Genomic DNA, 16,452 nt, shown 5'->3' with positions numbered 1-16,452 from the left:
TAATTGGTTTGTTTGAGTTTATTTTGTCAACGAATCTGCGAGGATGCATTTTTCACCGAAGAGAAATGAAAGGATTTTTTAAATTTTTTTTGAGCAAGGCAGTTTAGTTTTAGTAAGAGTTTTACGGCACTCGCAACTGCATAAGGTCATATGAGCGCCAGAAGATAAGAGGTGTTACAGGAGAGTAACAAACATAAAAAAGAAACATAAAAAAGAAGAAGGGTAGATAAGGACAATAGATGTTTGATAGGAAAGAAGGAGCAAACCACACCAGAGCACCCATCAACCACTCACGGAGCAAGGCAGTACGTCTTTCCACACAACAACAAGGAAAAAATAACAAACATTATTGATAGTAATAACGTTTATTATTATCATCTCTATATTATTATTATTATTATTATAATTATTATTATTATCATTTTCAGCAACCACATAGTTGTCATTTGGGAAACAGGGCTAGACGTATAAAATGAGAAGTAAAAGGAAAAAAACACCACCACAAGTGAAGAAAATGTAGAACCAGAAGTAATAATGTCAGGTATTCACAATTCAGCATTGTTAAATATATGGCTCACACTAATAGCCCGGTCACCGTACAAAATTCTCATCATCAAATAAAAAATACATAACATTTCTGGCCACTGGTATGAAAACCGGCCTGTGTTCACATATGCTATATATATATACAGTTTTATATATATATATATAGGCCTATATATATATATATAGGGATATATATATATATATAGGGATATATATATATATATATATATATATATATATATATATATATATATATATATATATATATATATATATATAGGGATATATATATATATATAGGGATATATATATATATATATATATATATATATATATATATATATATATATCACTGTGAATGTGTGTGTGTATTTGTAACCCTACTCATTTTATTTTCATGTACATGAATTGTCGTTAGTCTCTCTCAAAAAAAAGAAAAACTGGGTCAGAGAATTAACAGCTAGACCTCAGAAGAAGCTGAATATATATCATATATACAAGGATCATGACTGGCATTACGTAATCTAAACGTAAGACAGACGAAATGATGAACCGTCAACTCAATAAGCACTGAGAAAACATTACAGCAAGTCCGTTCACAGATGTGTGAAGGCTACAGACTTTGTTTCGTTTTCTTCTTCAAGCTTTCTCGTATAAATGATAGAAAAACTATTATTTAAATTACAGGCAGGAAGGAACACGTTCTCACGTGCACACACACTCACACACTCACACACACACATGCGCACATGCATTCACACAAGATACACGGACAGCTTTGGAAATAAGCAGCAATATCGAACAGATTGTTGTAAAAATTTAAACAATCAAAAACACTCAAAATAAATGAAATACCAACTGAAAGAAAGTAATTCTTGAAAAAAATTGAAAAAAAAATTGTGTCCATTAATCATAATTTTGTTCTGTGGCAAATACATTTAGAGAAACCTATAATAATGGTCTGCTCTTCAGAAAATAAAAAAGCTTTCCAATTTCATCACTTGTTATAGGTGTCCAAGTCAAAGACAGGCAAAGTAACTCATTTTACTTCCATGATATTCAGTCAAACAATTTTTCTGCAACATAAAGCAAATGAAAATGATATTTCACTCAGAGAAATCTGATTCATTTCAGAGGGAGCTATGCTTGGCAAGTACTGCAGTCAGTTTTTGTTTTTTTATGACTGATGGATATTTAGATATAACAATAACCATGTTCATTTTTTAAACAGTATAAAAAATTCACAATAAAAGTATAAGCCTATACATTCCAAAAAAATTGATTTCAGGAAACGAAAGGATGAGAAGCGTTTATTTGAATCTAAAAATACGCAGCATCTTTTGATACTAGGCCTATATATATTTTTTACATATACCTATATGTAATAAACACTTTTCTTTCAAAATGCTTTGAAGACTTTTATTTTTCAGATATTATGATAGGATGACGGCAGCAGCAGATCATATTAAATGAGATTCGCTTAATTTAAAAAAAAAAAAAAAAAAATTTTTTAATCTTGAAAAAGAAGGCAAAAGTATCATTATATTATCACGATCCAGCGAGTGTCATGGACGCCACGGGTTGTCAACACGCGTTCACAGAACGAAGCACGACTGGCCTATGACTAGTTATAAACGTATAATAGCATACCCATCAACGTAATTATTCTAGATAATTTAGGAGGTAGGCTGCATAACGGGAGGAGCTACGACCCTTGAGGACCATTTTCTATGTTTATGTCGCCCGAGATCAAATCTAAGTACACATATAAGTTAGACATAGTAAAATCTCTTGATAGGCAATTTTATTTTGACATTATATAGCTACAGCAGTTGCTGTGGAAACAGCCGCCGTCTTGAAAACAAACAGTTGGGGGAAAAAAATAAAAATTACATTTTGCGAAAAACTACGAAAATTGTGAAAATTCACTATTTTAATCCATCCTCATGTTTTCAAATGCAATTTACCAGGAGAATAAAGACTTTCTCAATTGTATCCATGCTATTTTTAGACCAAAAATTGGTTGATCTTCAAAAATCAGCCAATATAAAATCTGCATAGCCTGACCCAAAATCTGCATAATCAAGGGTCGCTCCTCCCCTTAAACCTGTCTATCAGGGTCAAAATCAGGCCGTGAGGTTAACTATACCACAGCAGTAAAACAGAGATAATTTAAACGCCTTATGCACGCAAGCTGAACAGCTTAACCGTTATAAAAGATGGTAGGCCTAGTGGTTTCAGTTTCACAAACTAAACAAGGTAGACATGAAACTTCATGTAGGTTCGTCTGGGCCAATAACTAACCAGTTCATTTTTGAGACACTGAAAGTATGAAATGTGACACTTTCAAAAATAATTTTTTTTTTGGTGACAAAACTTTCTGTATTCCTGACCCGAAATTAAAATGTTCAACTGAAATCAACCTACAAAAATTTTTCATCGCATGAAGCTCGATTCTGCCATCAGATGGCGAGAGAATTAAAACCTTGCGATTCTCAGGACACAACTCGTGAATGATAAAAAACAGGAAGCCCCTAAAAGGGCCAGAACACTGTACCTCCCCTAAGGGGACTAAAATGGTAAAATCAAAAAAGAAGTTAAAAACAACTACTTCTCATTTGAACTTCTATTGACAGGGAAATAATAATATGTTCCTGTCAAGTTGTACATTTACAGCAAAGCAGACAACAACAGAACAACGTACAAGGACGACAGCATCACTGAAAATAAATCCACTGAGACGATAGTATAATAAGTCCTATCACTGAAAATAAATCGAAGAACTACACCACAGGAAACTTTAAACCATCACCCACAATTTTGTTACAGCCAAAAAAAGCGTAGCATAATAATAACATCAGAGACAGGAAAGCAAAGGAAGGAACGGCTCAGCAATCTTTTCTCTTTGAAGCAATTTTGCATCAAGGTATACGTTGAACTCCTCTGTACGTGCATCTGTGAATGCAGTAAAGTTGTGCATCGTTGAAAAGAAAGACAGGTACTCAAATTTAAACATCTCTATCTGAAACAGGATCAAGGCAGGGAGATGGGGGGGGGGGGGGGGGGGGGGCCCACACAACTCTACTTTACTTTACTTTACTTTTCCGATCCAGCGGCCATTTGAGTTGTAGCCCTTAGGCCTGAGGGACACAACTCAAAAAATTTCTTCTTTCTTTCTGTTTACACCCCAAATGACACAAGTAAGATCATTTAGGAGGCGGGCTTCCACCCTGCCAGTAAGAGCCAACACGAGCTGAGAGGGATACTAATATCCCTGCAGAAAGACCGAGAAATACTCGATAAAAATCCTCTCCATTATTGGAAATCAAACTCGAATCTCCTGACAGTGAATGCAAAGTGACTGGCCTAAATACTACATCACAGATGCCGGTACAAAAACTCTTAACCCTATCCGTACGTCGTGTTTTACTAACGACATGGGGAACTCTGTGCCACCACTTTCCAAAGAGGAAATTTACTCGTTAATCCGATCCGTACACTTAGCAGAGCAGTCTGTCAAAATGATTTTTTTAAGAAATGCTGAAAGTTTCAAAGAGATCTTCGCACTAGAAGTATTCTAAAATGTGAAGAATACAACCCCGGGGGTACAAAATGACCCCATGGCGTACAGCGATAGGGTTAAAACAACCCAGAGTCAAGTTCAAGAACACCCCACTGGGATCTGAAATCAAAGTTACCGGTAACCCCAGCCTGGTGAAATCAAGGGCATGACCTTTCAGAGACCAGGCACGACATATCTACAAAATATCAACGTGGCAAAATAACTGCTCACGAAAGCGGAAAACATCAAGTTTCAAGCAACTCAAAACATACATAAAGTAAAGCCTGAATAAATACATTTTAAAAAATAGTAGCACTACAAAGCACGAGGTCCCCACTGTTTTAAAATTTTGATTCTAAAAAGGGTGACCTTATTCACACTATATGTAGGCCTAGCCTCAAATGCACCTCTGTTATATAGGCCTACGTTATGTAGCACAAGTAAGCACTTCCATTACGAAGGTCACATGTAGCACAAGTAAGCACTTCCATTTTCTAGGCTATAATACGTATTACAAATGCACTTCTACTATACATGCTATATAATATGTAGCCTCAGAAAGGCCTTCAGCAATATAAGCTATATGTAGCCCAAATAAGGCTACCCTAAGCTGGGCCTATCCCACGCTTTAAAATTGTTCCTATTTTGATATCAAAATCATTATTGGGCTATTCTTTATTCTAAAACAAAATTTTATTTCATTATCTTGTAAACTTTGGAAACAGAAAAAAAAACCAAGAAGGCGTGTTCCAAAATAGGCCTACTTTGTAATTCGTCCCATCAAGAACTTGTTCGCGTACCTAAAGAAATAGGTTACTCTTTTTATTTTCTCTTTTTTTCTTAGTTTTTTTCTAACTAAATGTGAGGCAGCGTGGTGGAATCAGGCTCTCGTCAAAATAATCAAAGTGAAGAAACTTGCATTTTTCCGCAAGTTTGTGAATTTTGGTCAAATTTTTGGTTTTTCGCTCAACACCTTTCATGCCCATTAAAGTACTAATTTCTGTGTGGATTTTTCAGAAAAACGTTATTTAAAGGCACAAAAAATGAAAATTTTATATTACCACAGACTCTTTAGCTAAGGAAATAACTAATCTTTGGCAGCAATTTTGTCACTAATTTTACCCCTGAAAACAGGTAACCCCGCCTTCTCCATTCGCAAATATCTCGACCTGTATTCAAGATAAATGGATATATTTTTCATCCAAAGAAAGACGAGTGAACAAGCTTTAGAATGATACCAATTACTCTACATGCCCAAAAATTGACGAGAGCCTGATTCCGTCACGCTGCCTCACAAATGTTTTTAAACACTATAGGGATCACAACACAATAAAGCAATACATGTACAGCTATAAATAGTATCGGTAGCCATCATGAAATAAAGATACAACACAAATTAAAGCTATAAAACTAGAAGAACATTATACGAAACACTGCACACAACTAACAGCAGTACGGAGGGGGCTGGAACAAAATGAAAAGGAATGCTGAAAATGGCACAAAAAAATAGAAATTAATACATTCACAACTAAAGGTAGCTGTTTTATAAAACGAGGCTACAACTTAAAGCTATCATAAAACTATAAATAACATTATGACACAGTGCACTCAACTATGGCGGGAGGGTGGGGGGGTTAGGGGGGGGAGGGTGGGCGGGTGAGATAGGATGGAACAAATGCGAAGGAATGCTGAAAATAGATCGGTCAATGTAGGAAGCATCAGGGGATATAGTAAATAGGTAGTAAATCGGTGTAAATACTTCGTCTGCCTATACTTTAAAAAAAACACACAACTAAAATCCGAGGCTAGCATTATAAATTAAAGCACTCACTTAATTAATCAGGCTAGGTATAATGTAAGACAAAAGGGCAACGACAACTTTGTACACATTTATCAATAGTTTATATATATCTATATATATATATATATATATATATCTATCTATCTATATCTATATATATATATATATATATCTATATCTATATATATATATATATATCTATATCTATATATATATATATATATCTATATATATATATATATATATTATATATATATATATATATATATATATATATATATATATATATATATATATATATATATATGTATATATATATATATATATATATAGGGTTTACATTTTTTTTCCTATTCGTTTTGTTTGAGTAAGAAGGAGCAGCACAGTGACACAACAAAGGTCATTTTTTGGTGCTGGGGGAAAAGAGAGGCAGACAGATAGATATAGGAACAAAAGAGGGAAAATGAAATAAGTTCTCATGTTTTAGTTTTAGTAGAGGTTTTACGGCGCTCGCAAGTGCATAAGGTCATGTGAGCGCCAGAAGATTAGAGGTGTTACAAGAGAGTAACAAACATAAAAAAGAAGAAGGGGAGATAAGGACGATAGATAAGGACGATAGATGTTTGATAGGAAAGAAGAAACAAACCACACCAGAGCACTCACCAACCACCCACAAATAAATAAGTTCTCATGGGGTTCACATTTTCGCCTCCCCTGACCAAGTCGAGAATATTCAAAGAGCATTCAGCCAATTACCTCTACCTCTTGAGGAAGATTCTAGATTCTTCGGAAAGTCTGCTTTTTGTTGTTTTAGTAGAGGTTTTACCGCGCTCGCACCTGCATAAGGTCATATGAGCGCCAGAAGATTAGAGGTGTTACAAGAGAGTAACAAACATAAAAAAGAAGGAGGGGAGATAAGGACGATAGATGTTTGATAGGAAGAGTCTGCTTTGCCATAGAAATACTTTCCTCATCCTCCTCAAGTAGTTTCGTCGTAAATGTTTCAAAAAACTAAAACTTTGGGGAAGACATGAAACTAACAGTACGGTATTTGGCGGTTACTTCACTTCAGAATCTGATAACTCATCCAACAATTCCGGATCTGAGTCTACCATCGGGGAAAACAAGAAGAGAAGCAAAAGCTACGACAATTAATTAAGCTACAATAAAGTCTATACTTATGCTACATAATTAAAGAGATCTGATAGTACTATTGTTGCTAAGCATGTGTATACTTATTCTACTTAAAGAGTTCTGATAGTAATATTGGTGCTGAAGTCTCAAAACCTAAACACCACTGTTCAAATAATTTAACTTTTAAACCATGTGTGGACGGTGGCAGCATCTGGTAGTTGAGGTCCGTAACTCTGGCTGGACGGTACCACCGTCCAATGCGAAGTTATTATTGTATTATGGTACAGGTCGAATATAAAAAAGTACGAGTTAACAAGCCTTTAGTTTGACCCGGAAGTCATAGATCAATGAATTCTACATCTAGGTAATGCTTTATTGATCAGCTTGACACGAAACAAGCCGTTTTAAAAACATAATATGTGAGGCAGCATGGTGGAATCCAGCTCTCGTCAATTTTGGGGCATGTAGAGTTATTGGTTTTGTCTTAAAGCTTGTTCACTTGTTTTTATTTGGATGAAAAGAATATCCATTCATCTTGAACACAAGTCGAGATATTTGCAAATGAAGGAGGTGGGGGTCACCTATTTTCAGAGGTAAAATTAGTGAGAAAATGGCCTCCAAAGATTAGTTATTTCCTTATCTTAAGAGTCCGTGGTAACTGAACATTTACATTTTTGTGCCATTAATCAACGTTTTTCAGAAAAACAACACAGAAATGAGTTCTTTAATGGGCATGAAAGGTGTTGAGCCAAAAATAAAAAATTTGATAACAATTCACAAACCTGTGGAAAAATGCAAGTTTTTTCACTTTGATTATTTTGACGAGAGCCTGATTCCACCATGCTGCCTCACATATGTCGGGTCGCATTTCCACAAACGCAAGAAAATTACGTGGAAACGTGATTTTAAATTGCATGGTTATAGAGATAAGAGCTAGGGCTCAATCACTCATTTGTCAAATCATGACAGGCAAAAAAAAGAATAATATTAAAACGAAAAAAGCAAGTAACTGCTCAACATTAGACAATAAATTTGCGCTACACTAAAACACTACACTACAAAAGGGGATAAACAGAGGTCTCCTAATGCATCATATATGTATGTGTGAAAAAAAATTTAAGAGACAGAATCATGCTAGATCTACAGAAAAAAGATCACGATAAACCAGTGATGAAATAAATGCCTCAGGACTAGAAACTTCAATATCGACTCTTCCTGACAGATCGTACGTACACTAAACAAACCACTGGCCAGAGAGAGAGAGACAGTCCTCAAAAAACATCAACATATCAAGTTTCTCAGCAAAGAGCAAGAACATGCCGTAATACTTCTATGTACAAATACGACATGAACTTTTCCTGAAAACTTTGTGGATTGGTATGTAACATGCTTTAAACCTTTCTATACTTTGAATAAATTATACAAGGTTGGATTTTTATCGACATCAAAAGGCACATTTTAGACAGCTGAAACAAGCACTGAACGAGATACTGAACAGGATTTGGAACAGGATACTGAACAAGCACTGAACAGCTAGGATACTGAACGGATCGTGTGCATGTATATATATCAGTGACAAGTCAGCAAACTTTGATATAAAACCGTAGTACTCATTGTGGTTTATCAGTTTGTTTGTATCATATCATATTATGTGCGTGTGTGTGTGTGTGTGAGTGTGTGTGTGTGTTTGCGTGTGTGTAGGTGTGTGTGTGTGTGAGTGAGTGTGAGTGAGTGTGAGGGCGTGAGTTGTGTGGGTGTGTATGTGTGTGTGTGTGTGTGTGTGAGTGAGTGTGAGGGCGTGAGTTGTGTGTGTGTGTGTGTGTGTAAGTGCGTTTGTATGTATTCAGGTGATGCCAGACATCACACACCAAACGTCTTTCATCAGGAGTAAAAAAAAAGGTCCAATAAATGAGAAGCAATAGCAGGAATGATGAAAACATTTGTGTGGAATTCGAGAAATGAAGAAGAGGAAGCTTCTCTGTCAGCAAACACAACACTTGGAAGATCAAAACACTTTCTGCACTTTCACACTTCCTAGCTTTGACACGCATGACACAACACTCAAACTATCCACCTCCCTCAGACTCAAATTTTCAACCGGAGTCAATCTTAGCGATCAGTAAAATGTTGCGTTGTCATTTAGAGCAAAAAACATCACCATAATGGCTGCATTTTACCAGAAACATATTTATTGTCACGACACAGTGGAATCAGGCGCTCGTCAATTTTGAGGCTTAAAGAGTAATTCGTATCATCTTAAAGCTTGTTCATAATTTGCCTTGCTTTTGATGAAAACAATATCCATTTATCTTGGATACTAGTCAAGATATTGGCGGTTGAAGGATGTGGGTGTCATAGACTGGTTTCAGAGGTAAAATTAGCAAGAAAATGGCCGCCAAAGCTGAGTTATTTCCTTAGCTTGAGAGTCTGTGGAAAATGAAAAATTACATCTTTATGCCTTTAATCAACGTTTTTCCGTAAATTCCACACAGAAATGTGTTCTTTAATGAGCATAAATGGTGTTGAGCCAAAAAACAAAAATTCGATAAAAATTCCTAAACCTGCGGAAAAAGGCCAGTATCTTGACTTTCAATATTTTGACGAGCGCCTGATTTCACCACGCTGCGACGAGCGCCTGGTTTCACCACGCTGCTTCACATATTATTGAGACAAGAAAAGTACTCGAGTAGAAAGGGCAGCACAGAATACTTGACCACTCATCTACCCCATTCACATAGAACCAGGACAAGAGAGGTTTGTTTTTTGACAGGGTGGACGTAGAAATTCTAAAGCTATCGCGGTTTTAAAGCCACACCACTTTTACGTCTTTGGTTGATAGACCACGAGGGTAGGGTCAGGCATCGTATGAACGAATAGAAAAAAGCTGTAGGCCTACACGTATTTACTTCACACACACACACACACACACACCACATTGTGGGAATCGGACAATATGCGCAGAAAACTCAGAATCAGAAAACTTTTCACCGTGATTGGGACGATATATAGTACAGAAACATTAGCTAAAATTTTACAAACCAGAATCATACCACAGCATTCTAATAATGTAAGTTGGCGGGGGATGGATTAGGGGTGGGGTGGGGGGGGCGGTGATAAATAATAAATATTATAGATGTAGTACACTGTGAATAACCTTTAAAATATGCAGAGAATCTATTTCTCCTTTTTGGATGCTATTCACTCTAAAGTCTCTTTATAATTTTTCCATACCATATTAAAGTCCAGGTATTTTTTGGTGTAGATCTATAGTGTAAGTGTGTGTGTGTGTGTGTGTGTGTGTGTGTGTGTGTGTGTGTGTGTGTGTGTATGTGTGTGTGTGTGTGTGTGTGTGTTGTGCTTAAATACATATACTTGTGTGTACATCACAGTGTTTACTGAGTGTTATATCTGCTTGCAAAAACAGTTCTAAGCCAGTATGCCAGGACCATTTTATCATTAGTTCAATTGATCAGATTAACCAATGAAGTAAACACTTCGAAATCTTCGTAAGAGTTTTACAGCACTTGCAACACAATAAGGTCATAATTATAAGTGCCGAAGATTAGAGGTGTTACAAGAGAGTAACAAACACAAAAAAGAAGGAGGGGAGATAAAGACGATAGATGTTTGATAGGAAAGAAGGAGCAAACCACACCAGAGCATCCGCCAACCACCCACTTCTCGACTTCAGACAGCACTTGATACCTTCAGTCACCTTTCTAGAACATATTAGCCCAAAACACTCACTAAAACTTATACTATTTTTAAATGGAAAGGTATAAAAATGATTCAATACAAAGGTCTCATTGAATAAACTTGCTCGCAACATCCACTCTGAACAAATGATTTAAAAAAAGGATTTAGGATTTTTTAAATGACCTTAAAAAACCCAGGTTTTAGTACAATTTTACAGCAAATAAGTCCGTACAAAGTATCAAATTATCAAGAATGATAACATCGCACAAAAGAAGCTCCCTGTCACTACCCACAGAAAAACACCTGAGACAAACGACAAACACGTAGTCCAGACAGACGACGGCCGGCTCTTCGTCCAAAATTAGTTTAGCAAAAGTTCAAGCAGCAGACTCTAAAAACAACAACAACACATAATCAATCAAACATTTACATTTTCATCATATCGGAAATATTATCATATCGTAGTCCAAGTGAGAATATAAATTTGGCTCTTCAGTATAGATGCAATGTTTACCTGAATTGGATCAAAGGACATTGGTCATAATGCCAAAGTGAATACACAAGTCATTCAACAATTTCTGCCGTTAACACTTTGCCATCGTATTATTTCGGGGAAACTCCACAGAAACTGGGTTGTAAACATCGCCAATCGGCGAGATGAGGCAGCAAAGCTTTAATGAAATACAGTAGTATAACACGGATAGGTCAAACAGAGAAGCCTCGCGAAATCACACATCCGTCAAACTGTGACAGCGGCCCCCGTTTTTTTTTTTCCTCTTTATCTTTGTAAGATATCTCTCGAATTACGGTCGGATCCCTCGTTCCTACTAAAGAGGCCGGTCCCGGCCAATTCGAGCTATCCGTGTTAATAAACCGCATGATGCGAGAGTGGCAAAACACATGACATTAAAGAACAAACTTCGCAAACAAAACGGAAAATCAAAAGACGAACAAAAGCATTTCAACTATTCAATATGTAAGATTCCAGCATACGTCACTTTTTCCAAACAGCGTATGGCAGAGTTTTACACAAAGTGCAGCTGTCAACTTTCATATAGATCTGTTATATAAAAACCTTTTCCCTCAAAAAGAAAAACAAACAAAAACTATTTAAAAAAGGTAGGACATTTATCATTTTATCTTTTTGTACAAAAATGAGAAAACCAGTAGTCGGTCTACTTAAAAAACGCATTCTGTCTTCGTACAAAACTATCTACCTCTACAAAATTACCTTGAAAATAGGAAAAGAGATCTGCATTATATTTAAAAATTTGCTTTTCATTTTTATATTAATAAATATTATTTGTGAAATTTCTTTTTCTGATTCATTTTTTTCCTCTCTCTCTCTCTTGATATAAATGCATCATTTTATTCCTCTCTCTCTCTCTCTCTCTATAAATGCATCATTTTATTCCTCTCTCTCGCTATAAATGCATCATTTTATTCCTCTCTCTCGCTATAAATGCATCATTTTTTCTCTCGCGCTATAAATGCATCATTTTTTTCTCTCGCGCTATAAATGCACGTATTCATCTGACAATTAATTCACACCATGCTACTCAAGATTTTAATAGGAAGAACATAATTACATAATCATTAAAATATTTGAACCAACTACCGTAGTGTAATAATATTATAATTTAGCCTCATGGATCCTATAAATAGATGAAAATGACAAAGTCAAAAGTCTTTCTTGATAATAATATTATTATACAGTCATGCTCGATCTTATCATAAAGTCAAGCTCGATATCATCATAAAGTCATGCTCGATATCATCATAAAGTCATGCTCGATATTCTCAGGGAAATGATAAATTGATTTCTTGTAACTCGCTGTCAGTTGAAACAACACTAATAATATTGAAATAGCTGCTGATGATAGAGAGAGAGAGAGGTGTTCTCATTCATGAGGATGACGATGATGATGATGATGATGATGATGAGGATGATGATGATGATGAGGAGGATGATGATGACGACGATGATGATGATGAGGATGATGATGATGATGATGATAATGATGATACTGATGATGAGGATGATGACGATGATGATGATGATGATGATAATGATGATAATGATGATGATGATGATGATGACGTCATCTGTTAGGGACGATGGTGCACTCAATTAAAACGGTCTCGTATACAGAAGAATCATTTTCAGAACGGGACTGACATTTGGCAACAGCTGGACTTTTTGCTGTGGCGGTATAAGAAACAAACGTGACAGATGTAAATAGGCATGGTATAGATGACAATTGACACATGACAGTGGCACGCGTTGATCCATCGTTAACCCTCCTAGCGCCGTTGACGGTCCAAGAAATCAGCAGTAAGTTTCGTTCCACGGTATCACGGACGATTTAAATGACAATAATTTATTTGTGTCTCTATTTCTGTTCGTTTATCACGTTGATTTTTTTTTCCGTTCGTTTATCATGTTAGGTTTTTATCACCAAAAAAAATGTTTCAATTCCTTCACAAATGAGCAGTGCTTTTTTTATCTACATTCTACTTTTTGAAAGTGTGCATTTTTCTAGCCTTCACTTGCTTGCTCGTTTATCACGTTTATTTTACATCAACAAACATTTCAACTCCTTCACAAATGAGCTCTACTTTTTTTTTTTTTACATTCTACGTTCTGAAAATGTCTAAGTTCATAGCCTTTACTTGCTTGACTTGCCTGTTCTCAAGCATTTTCCTACATAGTAAGGTAAAATCTTATTATTATATAACTATCCGGACACTATAGACTATAACTCGTCTGCCTGCGACACTTGGAGAGTTAATGGACCAGACGTGAAAGATCGCTATCCCAGAATTACAAAGTTTTATCTACTCAATACCTAGTTTCGAGGAATTTGACGTTAAAAAATTTGAGTTGCACAACGTGTCAAGCTTCTTTTAATGCAATTCTTTGGATATCTTGATCAGGATGTCAAAATGTTCAGCATTTTGAACACAATTCTTTTAATATCTTGATAACAACTCCAAATAATCTTACGATTGTGATAGAGTAGATAGAGCATTAATTGTTCTCCGATTTCATGGTCTTAGTAACAACTACTCAAAACGGCAAAAAAACAGTCAGATAGAACTTTGTAATTCTAAGCTAAAGTGGCGAGACGATGATGAAAGCTGGACCTCCGATAACGGAACAGGCGCGCCAACTAGCAGCTGACTCAGACGAAGGAATCACAACTCGTCCCGGATGAGGTTGGGCCCGAAATCGTCCAGGAGGATATCCCGCGCCCGTTTGACCGCCACCACCAGGATGACCAGCTCTCGAGACAACTGCACGCGCTCCTCCGAAGGATCCGAACCCAAGTTCCCCGCTAGGCCGGGGAAAACAACTTCCTCGTTCAGATTGTCCGGGTGAGGGGCGATGAGGAGGTTCCTGAGAGAGGGAGACATTTTTGTTTCAGTAAGAGTTTTACGGTATTTGCAACACAATAAGGTCACATAAGGAAAAAACTTTCTGTTTAGAGCTCATATATATATACGCTTTAGTTATGAGTTTTAGAAAGAGTTTTATGGCACTTGCAACTCAAATAGATGTTGCATCCCTCGAAGTCCGGCTTTTCTCTGACAGACAAGGTCAATGCCCACTTTCTAAATTATCAAAATTGTGTCAATGAGGGCGTAAAAATATCAAAATTATCAAAATTGTGTCAATGAGGGCGTAAAAAATATCAAAATAAAAAAAAAAATTAAAATAAATGAATAAATGAATGAATGAATGAATGATTGAATAAATAAATAAATAAATAAATAGATAGATAAATAAATGAACATATAGGTACCCCCCCCCCAACCAAAAATAAATAAATAAATAAATATCGAATAAACGAATAAGCAAAACAAAAGAGAATAAATAAATAAATAAATAGATAAATAAATAAATAAATAAACACAACACTCCACGTACCTGTACTGGCTGCGATGCAGTAGACCCCCCTCATAGATAAATGCCCGCGACAAACGGATCAACTTGTCATTGATTTCCAAAACTTCAAACTCCCTGCAAGGAATAAAGATCATAGGAAAGTGACTGATCTGAAACACACATCGGATATCATGGATCGCCTTTTATATCTCTGCTCGGATGCTCTAAAAATGTAAGATATTAGTGTGACAGATCTGAAATCATCATCATCATCATCATTGCTTTTCTCACCCTGGGTCAGGATATAGGCCACGAACAAACACTCTCCACCTTTCCCTATCCTGAGCTAGTCGCTTGATGTCACTCCACGTCTTCCCACTTTTCTGTACATCCATTTCCGTGACTCTTCTCCAGGTTCCTCCACGAGGTCTTCCCCTTGATCTTTTACCCTGTGGGTTCCAATCTAACACTTAATTTCTTGTTATGCAGCTGCTTGACTTCCTGAGAGTGTGTCCAATCCATCGCCACGCGAAAATCATGGTTCTCTATCAATTTCCCTACTCTGATGATCTAAAAAATTCCGATATAATTAGTGTGAAAGATCTGAAACATACATGATAAAAAATCATGGTTCTCTTTTCTTCTTTTATGCTCGGGTGCTCTAAAAAAATATCTGATTTTATCCTGGTGTTTCCCGATCACCCATGAGTTCATGTTTTCTAAACAAGTTTTGTTTGTTATTCGTTTTAGTAGATGTTTTACAGCGTTCGCAACTGCATGGTCATATGAGCGCCAGAAGATTAGAGGTGTTACAAACACAAAAAAGAAGAAGGGGAGATAAGGACGACAGATATTTGATAGGAAAGAAGAAGCAAACCACACCAAAGCACCCGCCAACCACCTACTAACAAGTTTATCTAGGTGTAGTAGTAGTAGTATATAGGGTTTTACGGTGCTCGCAACTGCGTCAGGTCATATGATATCTAGGTGTGTAACTGACTCGTTACCCTTCTATTTTACCAGCCACAACATGATGATAACAGAAATAGTTTTCTTCCACTTTCTTTGTCTAAATGATCTACATTATAAAATGCGAATCGTTTTTTATTAGTTTTAATTATTAGAGTTTTACAGTACTTGTAACCTGTCCCCGGGGTTTTATGCAAAAAAGAATCTGAAATTAGGCAAACCGAGCCCAAAAATGTGAAATTATGCGATTCTGTTAATTTTAACAAAGAATGATAAAGGAAAATAATTAGAAATTATGCATAAAATGATCAAATTTTGCTAAATTATGCGGGGTGCTAAAACCGCGGGGACAGTGTAACACAAACAGGTCATAAGTGCTTACAATTAGAGGTGTTACTGTAGAGTAACTTACAAATAAAAGGAGCACGAGAGATAAGGATGACAGATTTGATAGGGAAGAAGGAATAAACCACACCAGAGCACCCGCCAACCACACTGACTGAGGGAGAGAGGCAATAGGATGTACAGACAGACAGACAGACAGACAGACAGACAGATATATAGAGAGACAGATAGACAGACAGACAGACAGACAGACAGACAGACAGACAGACAGACAGCCAGACAGAAAGACAGACAGACAGCCAGACAGCCAGATAGCCAGCCAGCCAGCCAGACAGACAGACAGACAGACAGACAGACAGAGAGACAGACAGACAGACAGACAGACAGACAGGCAGACGTGTTTGTTCAATGTGTCATAAATAAACACACCACCGTCTGTATCAACAGCCCAGCGTACGCCAAAAGCTATCTTAAGCCAGGAATCATTTCCAAAGGAATGCAAGGAGAAAG

General features: G+C 36.5%; 1 protein-coding gene across 1 annotated transcript in view; it reads right to left on the bottom strand.

The window, feature by feature from the left end:
• Positions 1 to 13,168: 13,168 nt before the first annotated feature.
• The window catches only part of LOC101853670 (aminopeptidase NAALADL1), a gene marked incomplete at its 5' end in the record, with an annotated part of 6,178 nt that continues 2,894 nt past the window's right edge, over positions 13,169 to 16,452 (bottom strand). Inside the window, 2 exon segments of the mRNA XM_013090744.2 lie at positions 13,169 to 14,139; positions 14,671 to 14,763. Coding sequence (XP_012946198.1) covers positions 13,938 to 14,139; positions 14,671 to 14,763 — 295 coding nt within the window.

This window comes from Aplysia californica, unplaced genomic scaffold (assembly GCF_000002075.1).
Source record: "Aplysia californica isolate F4 #8 unplaced genomic scaffold, AplCal3.0 scaffold01453, whole genome shotgun sequence".
Classification (NCBI taxonomy): Eukaryota; Metazoa; Mollusca; class Gastropoda; order Aplysiida; family Aplysiidae; genus Aplysia; species Aplysia californica.
The sequence above is the reverse complement of the archived record's forward strand: the minus strand, read 5'-3'. Positions and strand labels throughout refer to the sequence as shown.